This window comes from Oncorhynchus clarkii, chromosome 12, assembly GCF_045791955.1.
Source record: "Oncorhynchus clarkii lewisi isolate Uvic-CL-2024 chromosome 12, UVic_Ocla_1.0, whole genome shotgun sequence".
NCBI lineage: Eukaryota > Metazoa > Chordata > Actinopteri > Salmoniformes > Salmonidae > Oncorhynchus > Oncorhynchus clarkii.
Window position 1 is genome coordinate 70,344,773 of NC_092158.1, and position 17,294 is coordinate 70,362,066.

Sequence of the window (17,294 nt, forward strand, 5' to 3'; positions counted from 1 at the left end):
GAACTAAAATCACAATTCAATAATCTAAAAATATTGATTTATTCCCACAACTTCTCAATAAACTCAAAGTAGAAGCTATTTATTTCAAATGTGTAGTGACTTCCTTCAATTTGAATTGAGCCCAACCCTGGTGTCCAGGGACCCTGACCTCCAGGGGGCCCCCGTTGATTTTATTAGTCTCTATCACTCAGAATTACAGGAAATTAGCTTTAAAATGGCAACATTTTCTCTCCATCCCATGACAAAATCTGTAGAACGGCAAGAATTTCTTTATGCCTCATGGCACATTTTTGGAGAATTGGAGGATATTCAATTTAAAGCTGAGATTATTCCTCTCCTCTGCCAAGAGCGGGGCCACTAAAATGGTTTGTCCACGAGATAGTGGGGCCCCACAATCACATCTCACATAGGGCCCCAAAAATGCTAGAAATGGCCCTGGTGACTGGGCTTTTTAAAAATAGAGGCGATCATTCCGAGATGGCGCACACATTGATTAATTACACCGTTTGAAATGCTGCGGTGGGGGGGCGGATGGGATCCGCGTGGGAGACAGTGACAGCATATAGGAGAAGGGAAGGAGTGGAGAGAGAGACACTGAGGAGGAGTGCGGAGATAGCAGGAGTCGGAGTGAAAAACTCATCAAATGGAAGCCGTAATTAGTGGTCTGTGAAGTGAAAGCGAGCTGGTCCAGGCCTATCCCAGGTGTCCAATACTTAGCCCACTCAATTTAGAGTGAGAGACCTACGTGGCGGCAGCCCACCTGTTCCCAGCCCCTTCCGTCAACGTTGATGCATGTGACCATATGGACTTGCCAGGCTCATTGTCTAGGGGCGGGAAATCCCAATTATAGGCTACTTTTAGGAATTCACTCACTTAGCTGCATGGAAGAAGGCTACCTTTGTGCCACAACTGTCAAAATCAATTCAAGTGTGACCACCTCATTTGCTCTTTTAGAAACTTTTAAAAAGTCAGTTACACAAGATAGGCCTAAATGGTAAGAAAATACATGCGATAGAGAGCCTGACTAATTAGTCCTAGTTTAAATATCTCATAGCAGCATAATCATTACAGTGAGTGATGCACCAGCTTATATGTGCTCAACAACCTGCGCATATTTCTCGCTATTGTTGTTTGCGCTTTTGAGCCTTGGCAGCCCAACTAGTGTGTATACTCCAAGCCTGGGTTGGATCAAAACAAGGTGTATCTTCAGTTACTGTTTACAGCTCTATTTTTACCGACATATGAAACTCAATGGCATGGACAGATGATACTTACCCACAGTTTCAGCAGTGGAACTGGGACGCACAGAATGTGCAGATAAATCAACAGCCTGTAAGTGTGGCCAACATGGATTTTTTTGTATAGCAAAAAATCCAGTTGACCTGTATACTTGGCATATCATAGAAGCTGTAATTCTATGTGATATTGAACACCCACACTCATTTACAGAGAAAGTTGGCTCTCTACATGCCATTGACATCACGCTCAGCATCATCAAGGGAGGCATCTTTAGCCTACAACAGCTGTGATTTGAGTATTGTCTTAATAGCTTGATGAGTCCTATCTTCTTGATGCATATCTCAGGCTCACTACTTTTATCGTTTTTAATTGGATGTTTTATCACGCATTGCTACTGTTAACTGTGTTGAGTGAGTGGGCTGATATTGCCTGCCTCTCAACAGTAGTTCATCCATGGCAGTATTAGATATGGGAGATAGATATTCTCCCTGGCTATATGCCTCCAGGAAGAGATCCTCATTACAGTCTCGTGTCTCCTTCCCAGGCTTCCCAGCAGCCCACCACCACCCTACAGCAGCTCCCTGCTGCCACGTCATCTCCCACTCCTTCCACCGGGCCAGCACATGTCAAGCAGGGTGTGTATGGCAGGCAGGCTGTCAAGATCCCTTTTCAGACAGAGCCCGCCTCACTCGTTCTCTGTGTGCAGTGATTTCTGTGTTTGTGAATGTCACTGCAGGTGTCAGTTGGACCTAAGGGCCAGAGCTCAACCATCTATAATTACAGTCATGTTCTTTATGGCACTCCTTCTCCACCTCTAGCCTCATCATTGTCTGTCTGTTGGTCGCTCAGGCCAGGGCAGTGATTGTTTGCTCTGACAGACCTTTCTGCTCCTCTTACTTTCAACTCACTTATATTGAGGGTCATTTCAGTATTGGCATTATTTCTGATATTATTCAATGAGTAGTTCGGAATCCTCTCGTTTTGACAGAGTATGTATAATATAGTGTCATTTTGCTAAATGTTGCATCAGGCTGTCGCCAGAGTACCCTGTCAAGCAGCCAGCGGGCAAAATCTGTGTTTTCCTATTGTTGGAAGGATGTCAGACAGAGATTGAGGAATGGAGGTGATAAAACATTTAGGATGGTAGATCTGATTTATAACTTGTGATTGGACATCATGCAGGTTGAAATGGGTTGATTGTCACTTAAAGGATAAAGAACAGCACAACAGGCATATAGAAGAATGTAGCTTCCATGCAGGTGTGTGTGTGTGTGTGTGTGTGTGTGTGTGTGTGTGTGTGTGTGTGTGTGTGTGTGTGTGTGTGTGTGTGTGTGTGTGTGTATAACGTTGCTCTCTGCTATTCTTCAGACCTGGTGGAGCTGATGATGATCCAGAATGCCCAGATGCACCAGGTCACCATGTCAGCCCTCAGCTCATTTGGCTATTCCCAGCCCCAGCTCCACCCTCTGTCTACCTCTGAGGTTCAGTCATTTGGCTATTCCCAGCCCCAGCTCCACCCTCTGTTTACCTCTGAGGTTCAGTCATTTGGCTATTCCCAGCCCCAACCCCACCCTCCACCCCTGAAGTACATTTACTGTTAGTCACATGTGCCAACTTATCATCCAGCCTGTCCGTGTGCAGAACACTCATCTTACATTATTCGTCTGAAAACATGTGTTTCAGTAGGTAGAGACATACTTAATCTGATATGACAATCTGGAAAAGTAAACAGACCGAGGTCAGAGTGGCTCCTCACATTAGCTAATGCACCTAAAAGTTATTTTTGGAGTCTGTTTTGGGTCACACTGCTCCTAGTCAGTTTAGTGGTTGTGTTGAGGATCCATAAGCAGTACGTCATCCAACCCATTGCAGTGGAGAGTGAGGATGAGCCCCAAATGGCACCCTATTCACTATATAGTGAACTACTAGGGAATATGGTGCCATTTGACACATGCTGTCTCTGAATAGGCTGTTTTTATCCTCCCCTCCAGGCCAGCTGTCCCCAAGGGATTTTACAGCTCCCGAGTGGTGCAGCGCTCTAAGGCACAGCATCTCAGTGCTAGATGCGTCAAACCCTGGTTTGATCCCGGGCTGTATCACAACCGGCCATGATCGGAAGTCCCATAGGGCGGCGCACAATTGGCTCAGCGTTGTCCAGGTTAGGGGAGGGTTTGGCTGGTGTAGGCTGTGATTGTAAATAAGAATTTGTTCTTAACTGACTTGCCTAGTTAAATAAGGGTTACATACTGCAGGAGGAGGAGGATCCAGAGGTGTACCATTACCAGACTACCCCGGCCTACCTGGCCTACCCAACCTGGTTGCCTCCACCCCAGCCTCACCCTAGCCTGGTCTACCACAACACTGCTGAACCCCTAGAGCTAGCACCCTACCCACACAGAGACACCATCAGGTGAATCCCAACACAACCCCATTCATAACCCCTACGGAACCCACACGTACATAGACTGATGTTGTGAAACAATGTGGGCCAGAGATAACAATGATATGCATGTGTGATGTCATCCAGGAGGGCGGTCCCACCTCCTCCCCCACCCAGCGCTACCAGGACTGTGGGGGCTGACGTCCCTCCAGCAACAGGTACACAACTGGAACACTCTGTACATCTCTGCTGTATGTCTGTAGAACACATATCGCAGCACTAACGTTAACACATGGGTGTCCATAGCAGAACACCAGATAAAACAATGGGAGGGAGTTACCATAGAAATAGAATGACTCAATAATCTGTGGTACTGTACATACAGAACGTTGTTCTGGGGGATGGGAAGTCTCAAAGCACTTATTGGGCATGTAAAGGGGCCGCGTAACACTCTTCTAACATGTAGGATCTAACCATAGATGTCTTATTAAATTACTACTACTACTAATTCCTAATTCTATGGATATAACATCCCATTAGCACCCTCTGTTAGATGATGTGAGAGTTCTGTGATGCTGGTTGGTGGAGGATCATAATGATGCTGATGAGGGTGCTGACAGTGCTGGTGATTGTGATACTGTGAGTTATAATGAGGCTGATTATACTAAACACTTGTGAAGAACGTGTTCATCAGAGGCTTTCCATGTCTCTCTTCGTCTCGTGAATGTGTAGATTACTATGAGGCTACGGAGAGAAGACAGTGACATCAAGAGCAGAAATCTACAGCATCCATTCATCATTAGCCTTATAAGATAGAGTCCTTCTAAACTCGTAGTAAACAGAAATACATTTCAGAGGCACGGGCAGTTTTGTTCTTTATAGTAGATATTCATGACATCATGTTTGTGTATCTTGCAGAAGTCGTAGAATGTTCACCGCATTTCTGTTTGTTTTTTTTACACCTTTTAACGTGAGTCTTTTAAGATTGTTGTTCCTTTACATGTTATTTCAAGTAAAGAAAAGGCCAAGATCGTCATCATTCAGCATTGTTCAATGTTTTTAAGCTCACTTCCAGACTCGTACTGTAGCTCAGTTGGTAGAGCATGGCACTTTTAATACTAGGGCTGTGGGTTTGGATCCTGACACCATCCATACATAAAGGGTATGTCGGTTTGGATATATGTCTGCTAAATGGCATATTTTATCCAATATTATAGCAGTTTTGGGCCTTATTCCTACATCAATTACATAAAACACCCAGCAGGAGGCAGCATCATCTTTGTCATGACAAAGTCAGAGGGTGCTTTTCTACGAGCATGTGAGTTGGTTCGCAGCAGGTTGGCATTTATTGTCATTTATCTTGACCTGGAGGCAGCGCTGCACTAGCTAACACAGCCGCAAAGTCATAAAATCAGATTTTAACTCTAACCCGAACCTTAACAATAACCACACTGCTGACCCTAATGCCTAACCCTAATCTTAAAATAAGACCAAAAAACTAATTTTTGTATTCATATCGTACATGTTTATGATATAGCCAATTTTTACTTTGCAACTGGCTCATCTAGCGGAAATCGCTCAGTTTTGCCTCCAGGGCAAGATTCATGACAATAAATGTCAAGCCGCTCGTTTATATCCATGTCTACTGGCATGTCTATCAGCATGTCACTTGTTATTTCAGTGAGTATCTGACAAGTTCATATATACACTACATGACTAAAAGTATGTGGACATCTGCTCGTTGAACATCTCATTACAAAATCATGAGCATTAATATGACGTTGGTCCCCCCTTTGCTTCTATATCAGCCTCCACTCTTCTGGGAAGGCTTTCTACTGGATGTTGGAACATTGCTGCAGGGACTTGCTTCCATTCAGCCACAAGAGCATTAGTGAGGCCGGGCACTGATGTTGGGCACTGAATCCAAAGGTATTCAGTGGGGTTGAGGTCAGGGCTCTGTGCATGCCAGTCAAATTCTTCCACACCGATCTCGACAAACCATTTCTGTACGGACCTCGCTTCGTGCACGGGGGCATTGTCATGCTGAAACAGGAATGGCGGCGAGCTTTACACCACTCCAGCAAACGCTTGGCATTGCGTATGGTGATCTTAGGCTTGTGTGCGGCTGCTCGGCCATGGAAACCCATTTCGTGAAGCTCTCAATGAACAGTTCTTGTGCTGACGTTGCTTCCAGAGGCAGTTTGGAACTCGGTAGTTAGTGTTGCAATCAAGGACAGACAATTTCTACGCTCTACACGCTTCAGTACCATGACCATGTCAGCTCTCAGCTCATTTTGCTATTCCCAGCCCCAGCTCCCCCCTCCACCCTCAGTGGTCCCGTTCTGTGGCTGAGCCGTTGTTGCTCCTAGATATTTCCACTTCAAAATACCAGCACTTACAATTGACCGGGGTAGCTCTAGCAGGGCTGACATTTGCATACTGACTTGTTGGAAAGGTGGCATTCTACTGCCAATGTTTGTATATGGAGATTGCAATGGGTGTGGCTGAAATAGCAGAATCCACAAATTTGAAGGGGTGTCCACATACTTCTGTATATTTAGTGTATGTAAAAAATCTGTATATTTTTCTGCATATCCAAGCATACTCCTTGAGCTGTCTGTATCATCCAGTCTAGTTGTTATTCTTTTTAAAGAAACGAAATATGGTTCTCTGCATCTCTACTAAAATCTGGAAAGAAATGTGATTTATTCAGTACATTTCGTTATTGCTTGCTTTTCTAAGGTTTACCAACCGGCATGCCAGCTGAGACAGTTAGACAAGCTAGCTACTCTAACTTGATAGCCTGAATTGCCTTTTTGGTAGTTAGGTTCCTAATCTCCCAACCTCATAACTATCTGGGCTCGCTAAAGCAAACTTCATAAAATTGCTAGGTGGCACAGAGAAACAACAGCAAAATGAACAACAAATTATACATTTTTTATTAAACAGGACAAATCTGAGAGGGCCCCTGTGCTTCCCCCAAAAATGTAACAAGAAAAAATTTGCAAGAGACTGAGTTTTGGGGCAGCAGATAGCCTAGTGGTTAGAGTGTTGGGCCAGTAACTAAAAGGTTGCTAGATCGAATCCCTGAGCTGACAAGGTAAAGAATCTGTCATTTTGCCCCTGGACAAGGCAGTTAACCCACTAGGCCGTCATTGTAAATAAGAATTTGTTCTTAACCGACTTGCCTAGTTAAATAAAAAATATTTCTCAGTGGAGAGAGCAAACAAAACAGAGCCCCTTTATCTCAAGTATGTGTAGCTCATCTATCTGATGCTGTTTGTTCAAAAAGAGTATGACATGGTTGTTGCCCATAGCAAGGGAAGCTAGAGAGCATTTTGCCTCCCTTGATATTTAAAAATAATAATAATAGCCAATCAGCGTTGAGCTAAACTGAGCGAGCTCAGCTGTCCTGACGCAACAGAGGCAACATTGATAACATATATTTGTAAACCGTTGTAGGAGGAATCATGGACCAGGAATTTTGGAACAGGGAGACATAAAGGTGAGTTTCTGAGGAGGAATGAAGACGGAGAAAGAGGATGAAGAGGTTGAAGAGAATGAGGAAAGCAGATGTTGAATTTGAATCTGAGGAAGATGGCGCTAAACATGGACATGGGGTTTCGAAGAAGCTTGGTGTCAAGTGCAAACAGAGTGAGCTGTGAGCCAGACCGAGTTCTAGAGGTAAAATGGAAGTGAATGAGGGCGAGTTAAGTGAGGTGGAAGGTGTGGTGAAGAGCTCGGAACCCGAGCCTGGCATCAATAGATAAAGAAGAATCTGGTCCAGTAGGAGTGACATTTTTGGAGAAAGTGGATCCTTGCCTTTTGACGGTTCCATTTGTGGTTTCAGGGTGGTTGAGAAAGGAGTTGGGTGCAGTTGAATCAGCGAAGGTAATATGTAACGGACTTGCGATATTTGTTTGTGTTTCTTCTGACCAGAGGGAGCAGGCTCTCAGTGTCATGCAACTTGGGTAAAGATCAGTGCTGGGGATCGAAAGTGTCCGGTGCGATAGAGGCCGGTTGAAGTGGCCAGAATCAGAGTAGTGCAGAAGGTGTCGTATGCTGTGGCAGTGAAGAAAGTAGAGGAGGATGGGTCAAGGGTGAGGGAAGTAAATCACAGAAAATAGATGTTGTGGTGGCAGCTGCAGAGAAGTATTTGGGTATACGAGATCTGACGTCAGAAGAGTTGCAGGGGGTGTTGAGTGGTGGTGTCCCGTCCTCCCAGGCTGTTGGTATGGTTCAGGAGCAGATCGGGTCAAAGAAGTGGAATGGGGCAGTGGGTTTTTAATGAGTGTAGGTGGCAGCTGCAGGGAAGTACCTGGGTGTATGAGATTTTACTGCAGAAGAGTTATAAGATGTTCTGAGGTTTTTAACTTGTATGAAATAGTGGTGTATGTGTAGGGTTGGTTGGTGGTGCAATTTTCTCTTTTTTCCCCCTTCCTTTTTATTTTTGTATCACAAATGGAACGCGATTGAACACACAGTAAGTGGCGGCATGCACAAACAAAATGTGCAAATACCTTGACACCAAAGAAGAAGAAAAATATGGTCCTGACTCACCCCCAAAAAAGTGTCAAGGGAAGCCAGTTTGGATTTGGCTTCACACCAATCACATCACATCAGAAACCAAATGTCATTGACAGAAAAAAAACTTGATTTGTTGCTTCTCTCTATGTCAATGTCTTCCGGTGTTTAGCTAGCTAGCTAAAATCAGCCTTTCCTAAATCAGCTATGGATGGAGATAGGAATTTGGACTTGTGGTTTTACTTAATTCACCATACTGGCCAATGATTATAATGGCGATTCTGATCCAACCATAAATTCATACATTGTGCCCCTGGCCTGAGAGGATGGAAGTTCAACATGTAGCTAGATGTAGTATGCTAATGTTAACTAGATGGCCTGGCGCATCGTTGTCTATGAAAGGAAGTTAGGCTAGCAAGCAAGCATTTTAGACAGGTAGCCTATGACAATAAAAACTAAAAGTGTGTACTGTATGACAGTCAGACTATTTAGGCAACATGAAAGAGGAGGATGGCATTGGCGTTTCTCTACAAGTAGGGTCAGTCAACATGTGTTTTTCTACTTGCATGCACACACAGAAATCAGTGCCATGGACAGCCACATCATATTTAGCTTACGTTGATTGAACTAAATAGTTTTTTTTGGTATATTTTAGTTGTCACTATATTAGACTAAGCATAGGGGATTAGAAGTTGAAATGGTGCTGCAATATTGGAGGCAGCTCCTGTTTTCTTTTCGACTTGTGGTACCTCCATTGTTCTAAATCAATAGCTGTTTAGTAGTCCGAAGATGTTGGAAAAACCGGGAGGACTAGAAAACAGCAACTATGGAAACTCAAAAATTGGGGGAAAAAACACTGGTAGGACATGACTGGACAAGACGAACTGGCAAAAGTCAAAAAGAAAACGCAGGTACACAGTAAATACACAGGAGATATTATGGACAAATGGGGGTGGAGACAAGCACAAGACAGGTGAAATAGATCAGGGTGTGACATAAGTGCTTTTGAGAGCCTATTGATAGGTCAGAAGAGAATAGAACACATGTTTGGACAGGCGTTCACAGTGACTCTTCATTCTACCGTACTTCACCACGGTATGACCTCCCATGACCCCCTGGGGGTTTAAATGTAATGTGATGAGTCCACAGGGGGGTTAGAAGGCAGGAGATCAAAAGCAAACTGACTCCATGGACCCTGAAGGTGATGAAAAATACAAGGAAATGTGGGGTCGGTCTTGAAATGGCAGACGATACAGCACATACTGGTAATTCACAAAATGGATGGATGGATCAATTCAATCAAGCTAGAGTTACACAATATTGATATCTGTGCTAGAATGCATGTACACTTAGTGGATGGAGTAGGAGACATGGGATGAGGGCTATCTGATGGACTGAGACTTGGGGGAGTCTGTGTTGTGTAGAGATTTTCCACATGAACTTCACTCTCCGTGTCAACTGACATTCCTTGGCTACTGGAGGGGAGTTTCATGACTTGGCAGAGTCTATGGTGGATTCTGTCTCGGCCTGTTTGGGGTGTGGCTGTGGCAGATAGGGTTTAGGGGGGTGGTAGAGGGGGGTAATATTCTAGATATGGGGGAAAGGAAGCAGAACAGATGAACCAAAGCTCTGATTAAAAAGTGAGGGATTAAGAGCTCAGAGGAGAAGAACAGGCAGATACGGCTGTCTCTCTCGCTCTGTCTCTCCAGTGATAGCAATGTTTACCCTGCTAATAATACCTAGACCCCTACACAGAGCCAAACTAGACCCCATAACAGAGAGACAAGGGGTGGGCTGAAAAAAAGGATAGAGAGAGGGACAGATGGAGAGAAAGACCAAAAGAAAGGGAAGTGGGAGAAAATGAACCATCCCAGTTGGAGAAATTGTGAGTTGGAAGGAGAGTAAACATGAAGGGACAGGGGAGAGAAAGTAGTAGAGAGGTCACCGTTTGTGGGTTGAGACTGGAACAGTGTGTCCTGGGCAGAGAGCAGGTAGAGATATTAGCCTACTGGGGGAAACACAATAAAGAGAGATGACAGGGACAAATAAAAACAGAAATACATTCTTTACATAAGTATTCAGACCCTTTGCTATGAGACTTGAAATTGAGCTCAGGTGCATCCTGTTTCCATTGAGCATCCTTGAGATGTTTCTACAACTTGATTGGAGTCCACCTATAGTATATTCCATTGATTGGACATGATTTGGAAAAGCACACACCTGTCTATATAAGGTCCCACAGTTGACAGTGCATGTTAGAGCAAAAACCAAGCCATGAGGTCAAAGGAATTGTCCATAAAGCTCAGAGACAGGATTATGTTGAGGCAAACTGAGCAATCGGGGGAGAAGGGCCTTAGTCAGGGAGGTGACCAAGAACCCGATGGTCACTCTGACAGAGCTAGAGAGTTCCTCTGTGGAGATGGGAGAACCTTCTAGAACAGTGGTTCTTAACCTTGTTGGAGGTACTGAACCCCACCAGTTTCATATGCGCATTCACCGAACCCTTCTTAAATTGGAAAAATAAAATATGATTTTTTCAAATTCAAAACATAGGTATATATTTTACTGGTGCACAAAATGAACCGTGCATCAACATCACTGTGTTCAAAGAACAAAATCATCAAAACATGATTTTCACACAAAAACAAAAACATAATAATGAATATTTACTGCAAATCAGTGTGACTTCTGCTGTTTCCTTTCAGAAGCCAGTTCAGAAATGCGCGGCTTCACCTTGGCAAGTGCCACTCTCATGTCATTTTCGCAACAAAGTCTGTTCCTTTTCTTCGTTTTTATGTCCAGCATCCTCGAAAAGGATTGCTCGCAAAGATATGTTGTAACAAACAGTATGAAAATCTCCAAAGCTTTCTTAGCAATAACAGGGTACGTTACCATTTGTTGACACCAAAACGTTGAAAGCGTTGTTGTTCTGAAGAGTTGCTGTTGAACCTGGCTCTGCTGAATTTCAATGATTTCATCGAGGTATTCATCATTGACATCTGTTGTCTCAACACTAAACGTGAACGGCTGTCTCACCCATGCTGGATATGACTCTCGTAGGGAAGTATCCGTCGAGAGACGTTGTTGCCAACGCATGCCCGTGCAGAATACAATGCGTAACAATGATGTGTGGTGCATCGGATTTCACTAGAGCACCAAAACCAGACTTTCTTCCCAGCATGACTGGAGCTCCGTCCGAACAAACTGCAGAAACCATATCCCACGAAAGATTGTTGTCTTTGAAGAAGTCATCCACAAGTTTCTTCACATCGGCTGCCTTAGTTGTTGTTGTAATAAAATAAAATAAAATACAAAATAAAAAAAATACAAAATATTCCTTTATCACGTCGCTTAGATTGGAAACGTCTGTGGTCTCGTCGAGTTGAAGGCTGAATTTTGCCGGGCTTGAAATCAGATCTGCAACTACTTGAGCCAAGATGTCTTTGCTAATGTCCTCTATTCTGTCGCTGATGGTGTCATTTGAAAGAGGAATTTGTTATAACTTAAGTTCAGCCTCTTTTCCCAGCATGATATTTGCCATCTTCAACACAGCTGGTTTTATGAGTGTTTCACCAATGGTGTGTGGTTTGCCCTGCTTTGCGATCAGGTAAGCAACTTCGTACGATGCTGTGAGGATCGGTTTGTTGATGGGTACAAAGCCGAGAACAGGCAGAGTAGCCTTTTCATCGAATCTGGCTCTCTTCACCTTGAATTCAGCGAGCGTTGTGTTCTTGTATTTTCCATCTCCATGCAGCTTAAGGAAGTGTTCTCTTAGTTTTGCTGGTGCTAGACTAGAATTGCTCAACTTGGCATTGCAAATCATGCAGTTAGGACGCTGACTCCCATCACGTTCCGTTATACATGTGAATCCATATTGTACATATTCGCCCGACCACTTTCTTTTTTTACTCGACATAGTAAGTATGAAGGGATTAAAATAAAGAAAGAAATCACAAGACGTACCATCACGACAGTCACAAGTCGACTACTGAGCGCACCAAATTCCCTGCAGCACAGATAGGCCAAGCGATGTAGCGTGATCACCTGCAGCCAATGATGGCCAAGAAGGGCGTGTCATCACGAATCATTTGAGTCGGATGTGTGTCTTGACCTCCGCCGAACCCCTGAGACTGACTCACCGAACCCCTGGGGTTCGATTGAACCCAGGTTAAGAACCACTGTTCTAGAAGGACAACCATCTCTGCATCACTCCACCAATCAGGCCTTTATGGTAGAGTGGCCAGACGGAAGCCACTCCTCAGTAAAAGGCACATGACAGCCTGCTTGAAGTTTGCCAAAAGGTATCTAAAGGACTCTCAGACCATGAGAAACAAGATTCTCCGGTCTGATGAAACCAAAGTTGAACTCTTTGGCCTGAATGCCAAGCGTCACGTCTGGAGGAAACCTGGCACCCTCCCTACGGTGAAGCATGGTGGTGGCAGCATCATGCTGTGAGGGTGTTTTTCAGCGGCAGGGACTGGGAGACTAGTCAGGATTGAGGGAAAGATAAACGGAACAAAGTACAGAGAGATTATTGATGAAAACCTGCTCCAGAGCTCTCAGGACCTCAGACTGGGGTGAAGGTTCACCTTCCAACAGTACAACAACTCTAAGCACACAGCCAAGACAATGCAGGAATGACTTCGGGACAAGTCTCTGAATGCAGGTATGCTAAGCTTGTAACATCATACCCAAGAAGACTCAAGGCTGTAATCACTGCCAAAGGGGCTTCAACAAAGTACTGAATAAAGGGTCCTAATACTTATGTAATGTAAATTTAATATTTCTAAAATATTTCTAAAAACATGTTCTTGCTTTTTCATTATGGGGTATTGTGTGTAGATTGATGAGGGGGGAAAACAATTTAATACATTTTATTATGAGGCTGTAACGTAACAAAAATGTGGAAAAAGTCAAGAGAAAGAGATGAGAGATGTCCAGCTCAGTCAGTCTACAAGTTTCCATCTTTACGGTAAGATTTTAGGCACCAATTGTATCACCCTGTTGCAGTGGAACTTTCAGGAAATGTAAAACTTGTAGTGTATTTGAAGTTTGAGAAATCTTCTGAAGTTTTTAATTTCCACTTTGAAATTTCAGACTTGATTTTCCTTGCGAAAAAATATAGAAGCCACTACAAAAATGTCCATTAATTATTATCGACATAATAATTCAAATTTCTTGTTACTGCAGGACTATTTTCCTGCTGTAACAAACTTGCTAAAATGAAGATCTTACATCTGTACTCTCCTTAGTCCAGAGCTTGACCATATTTATTCTACCCCACTAAAAAAGCTGTATGTTGAATTGTCTAATGCTGCCTGAACTGAAGTCAGTAGGTGCAGGATCATGAGTCAGCCATGTTGTTTACAGCTGATAATCAGTGGATTCATCTATCATCACCACTCCCCATTTACTCTCTCTCTGTGTGTGTGTGTGTGTGTGTGTGTGTGTGTGTGTGTGTGTGTGTGTGTGTGTGTGTGTGTGTGTGTGTGTGTGTGTGTGTGTGTGTGTGTGTGTGTGTGTGTGTGTGTGTGTGTGTGTGTGTGTGTGGTCTTAGTGATGGTTGTACTCAACCTTTTTTATTAAGACAGGTCAACACACAGAAGGAAAGTGAAAAGCACTTCAGATTTTATTATACAAAAATAATTTTAAAAACATTTTTAACACAACACATGAAAACAGATAGTATAGAGGGGGATAAGTTGAGCCAAAGGGGTTAGCTGTTTCTTGGAAACCATACACAAAATTAATAATTTGACTAAATATTTAGGAAGAGGTCATCATTTCTTGGAGTCTGTGAAAGATTGTTCTATACATAATGTGGGGTCTGTATAAGCTTCAACAAGAGGTCCTAAACCTAGCATGAAAGTGCATCCTTGTAACTGTGTGGGCTGATATTGTCAAAATGTTTGCCTTGGGGTAAATTGAGCCAATGGCCAATGGGGTAAATTGAGCCAATGGCCAATGGGGTAAATTGAGCCAATGGCAAGTGTTAAAAGATGCTTAAAATCATTACAAGACAAAAAAGTGATTATGATGGTGTTGAATTGTATTTGGGAAACAAGTAGTGGTAATATTTCATTCAGTACAGAAATTTGTAGACGGCTTAACTTAACTTACCCGGCCCCCAGCTCAACTAAGTTGTGCCAAGAGACAAACTATGCTTTCAAAACTATAATGTTTACATGAATTCTGTTTACTTCCAGGGATACACAACATCCTGAAATACATGTAGACATCTTTGTTAGAAATAATACTATATTTCCCTTGACAGAGTGATGCTGAATGTAAGAAATGGCTCAACTTACCCCACTTTCCTTTACAACAGTAGAGACTCACATCATTCTGTATGATCTGTTCACTAACTCTACCAGATACATCAGATGTCAACATTAACACACAGCTAGGCGGGCCGATCAGCTCATACACGGTCAAATTACACTTTGTTAAAATATAGACAATAAGTCTTGATCATACAGGTAGTCAGTCTATATCAATGACTTGAGTTATGAATTGTCAGCTCACACACACCTCCCACTGGGCACACACTGGTTGAATCAACGTTGTTTTCCTACATCATTTCAATGAAATGACATTGAACCGACGTGGAATAGATGTTGAATCGACGTCTGTGCCCAGGGGGCTCCTTTGTCTGGGTTCCCAGTGTGGGCTAGTGTTGTACCGTTCTGTCCTCTCACCCAGGATTAGTGTTTCAAGGACTTCTGAAGGTCTGGAGGCTCACCAGCGCTCCATTCTTACAAAAGAAGAGGGATGGATGCCAAGGTGTGTTGAGCCCACCCCTCCCTCCCTGCCCACTTTCTTGTTAATTTCCTCTCTACAGTTCCAATTATTTTCTGCTCTCTCCCACTCTGTCCCTTTTGAAGCGTCTTTGATATCTTCATATTTCCCTTCCTTCACCTCCCTCATCTGTGCGTGGTCATTCCACATGAACGCATCAATAAATACATCCTCATACACACTTTGGTTGAGCATATCAAACGTCCTGCTGTCTCAATACTGTGAGGTGGCATTGCCATAACATGACAAGTGGGGTAGAATGTACCACTGCATACAATGCTGTGTGGCTTATCCACAGCTGGCTTTAGCCAGGCAGGGGGACAGGGGCAGTTCATTCAGTGTGTAGACGTGACAAGGACAGTCTGGTCTTTTCCAGTCAGCAGTGAGATTAGTTGATGGCACAGCTGAAAGAACAGAGCATTTGTCTGCCTTTCTGTCAATCAAAAGATGCCATCAGATCTCTAAGCGAATAATACCTTGTATAACAAACAGTGCGACATTGGACATGCAATACCTACAGTAATGAAACAGGAAAGGTATGCACTGTGTGACGGCTCTACTAGGGAATAGGGATGGAATACATGTCACTAGGAATAAATCTATATACATCCCTCCATGCTGTTATCTGATGGGCTGAGCCCCACAAGGAACCTTTCTCCCTAACATCCATTCTTCCTCTTCCTCTCCTCTTCCTTCACCCTCTCTGGACCTCCTGTGACACGGAGCGGCCCAGTGCTTTGGGCACCTTGGCGAACTCCATCCTGAGTGGCTTGGCGGGGGGCAGGTCCTGTGTGATCTCGACCACGGCCCTCTTGCCAGGGCAGGCACCGTCGGGGATGGGGAAGGGACGGAGGTCCTCCTGGGTGTGTGGTGCTCCGCGGCCCAGCCGGATGCCCAGCTGTGCAGGGGTGAAGATGGGCAGGGGCAGGGTGTTCCTGTTGGGCAGGAGCTGGTGCTCCCTCACACCCCTCTCCACGGTGCCCACTCTGTATACCCCTGAGGGACAGGCCTGGGCCAGAGAGCGAGCCTCCCACCGACGAGTGTAGGTCTCCCGACGAGAGTCATCGTTCATGTTCATTGTCTGCCTGTGGAGAGATGAGACCGTCACAGTTAGGAATGAACAGTTGGACATTGCTCAGTGATTTTCAAACTCGAATCTCTCTCAGTATCAAGCTGAGAATCCTACCAGCAAAATGAAAATCATTGCATTTTACAGTCAGCTGATAGATTAGCCTGACAGTTATTATAACTAAGATAAATGATACAGTAGTCTAGTCTTGAGTATGATGACTCACAAGGTAATATAGGAGGACGTCTAGCTTTATTGATATCGACGATTTTATAGAAGATGAAATGACTGTTGTTCAATATGTTACATCTACCAGAAGAAATGAATACAGTTTGTCCAAAGGCTGGGTCTCACCTGTCCATGGCCCGGGTCTTCATGTTAACGCTGTTCCAGTCGGCTTTGTAGCTCTCCCTCTGAGCCTGGTTCTCCTCCCGTACGCTGCAGACCAGCTCAGCCCCCACCACGGCCCCAGCACGCTTCTCAATAACGGTACACACCTGCATTATCACGGTTCCGTGTGGGTGAAGTTCTGTCCTTATCTCGGATTTATCACCTCCGTTAGTTTCTCAGACTCCTCTCTCTGTCTGTCGTGGTATCTCTGTGTTCGGTGTTCTTCTCTCTGGGACTATCTGTCTGTCTGTAGTTGCTAGCCAAGGTAATCTGTGATGGTTCAGGCAGCTCTCTCCTCTCTCTTGCCTCTGTGGTGATGGTGATGGTCTGGTGGTCTCTGATGTTTGTGTCTGGGACCATGCCCGTCTATCTCCTTTATAGAAGCCCTGCTGCTATTTCTAAGCCATGTTGTCACTCCACAGCTAGTGTGTGCTGACACCTGACACCAAGAGCGGCCCGTCCCTGACTTTGTCCCGGGAGTTATAACTGACTCACTCAGGGCAGCTGTTGAGAAAGAGAGATGGAGGTGGCTGGGGGAGAGAGGGAGGTGGCTGGGGGAGAGAGGAAGAGAGATGGAGGTGGCTGGGGAGAGAGAAAGAGAGAGGGAGGTGGCTGGGGGAAAGAGGAAGAGAGAGGGAGGTGGCTGGGGGAGAGAGAAAGAGAGTGCGGTAAAGAACTGGGAGTGGGTGGGTTACCGGTAATTGTACTCAGAATCCCCTGATACCCAAATTATACCCCCAATCCCCTCTATAATCACCTCGACCTAACATGCTAAATTGAGGGACATCTGGTTATCAAACGAAGTAGAACGATTCCCTCATAAGAGCACCATCAGACCCAGTGTTCAGAGACATGTAAACACACACGAGCACACAGGGGGGGACTTCTGAGAGC

General features: G+C 44.4%; 2 protein-coding genes across 2 annotated transcripts; one reads left to right on the top strand and one right to left on the bottom strand.

Annotated features, from left to right (window-relative positions):
- The first annotated feature begins 1,251 nt into the window (after positions 1 to 1,251).
- Positions 1,252 to 4,383, top strand: LOC139422200 (proline-rich protein 29-like). The gene is made up of 6 exons (XM_071173368.1): positions 1,252 to 1,332; positions 1,784 to 1,874; positions 2,608 to 2,720; positions 3,492 to 3,649; positions 3,767 to 3,837; positions 4,352 to 4,383. Exons 1-6 carry the CDS (start codon positions 1,252 to 1,254, stop codon positions 4,381 to 4,383), a joined length of 546 nt encoding a protein of 181 aa, XP_071029469.1.
- Positions 4,384 to 13,750: 9,367 nt separating this feature from the next.
- Positions 13,751 to 17,038, bottom strand: LOC139421151 (telethonin-like). Its single transcript, XM_071171756.1, has 2 exons — positions 16,365 to 17,038; positions 13,751 to 16,026 (listed from the first exon to the last, which is right to left on the bottom strand). The coding sequence occupies exons 1-2, from the start codon at positions 16,511 to 16,513 to the stop codon at positions 15,636 to 15,638; spliced, it is 540 nt and encodes a 179-aa protein (XP_071027857.1). The 5' UTR covers positions 16,514 to 17,038; the 3' UTR covers positions 13,751 to 15,635.
- Positions 17,039 to 17,294: the final 256 nt, after the last annotated feature.

What these genes read in the sequence shown, in the direction of transcription:
- LOC139421151 (XM_071171756.1), bottom strand. Translation starts at nt 16,513, where the DNA reads ATGCAGGTGTGTACCGTTATTGAGAAGCGTGCTGGGGCCGTGGTGGGG. An exon ending in AAGACCCGGGCCATGGACAG is followed by an intron (nt 16,027 to 16,364) that starts GTGAGACCCAGC and finishes ATCTCTCCACAG; the next exon opens with GCAGACAATGAACATGAACG.
- LOC139422200 (XM_071173368.1), top strand. Translation starts at nt 1,252, where the DNA reads ATGGCATGGACAGATGATACTTACCCACAGTTTCAGCAGTGGAACTGG. An exon ending in TGCAGATAAATCAACAGCCT is followed by an intron (nt 1,333 to 1,783) that starts GTAAGTGTGGCC and finishes TCTCCTTCCCAG; the next exon opens with GCTTCCCAGCAGCCCACCAC. An exon ending in TGACGTCCCTCCAGCAACAG is followed by an intron (nt 3,838 to 4,351) that starts GTACACAACTGG and finishes GTGAATGTGTAG; the next exon opens with ATTACTATGAGGCTACGGAG.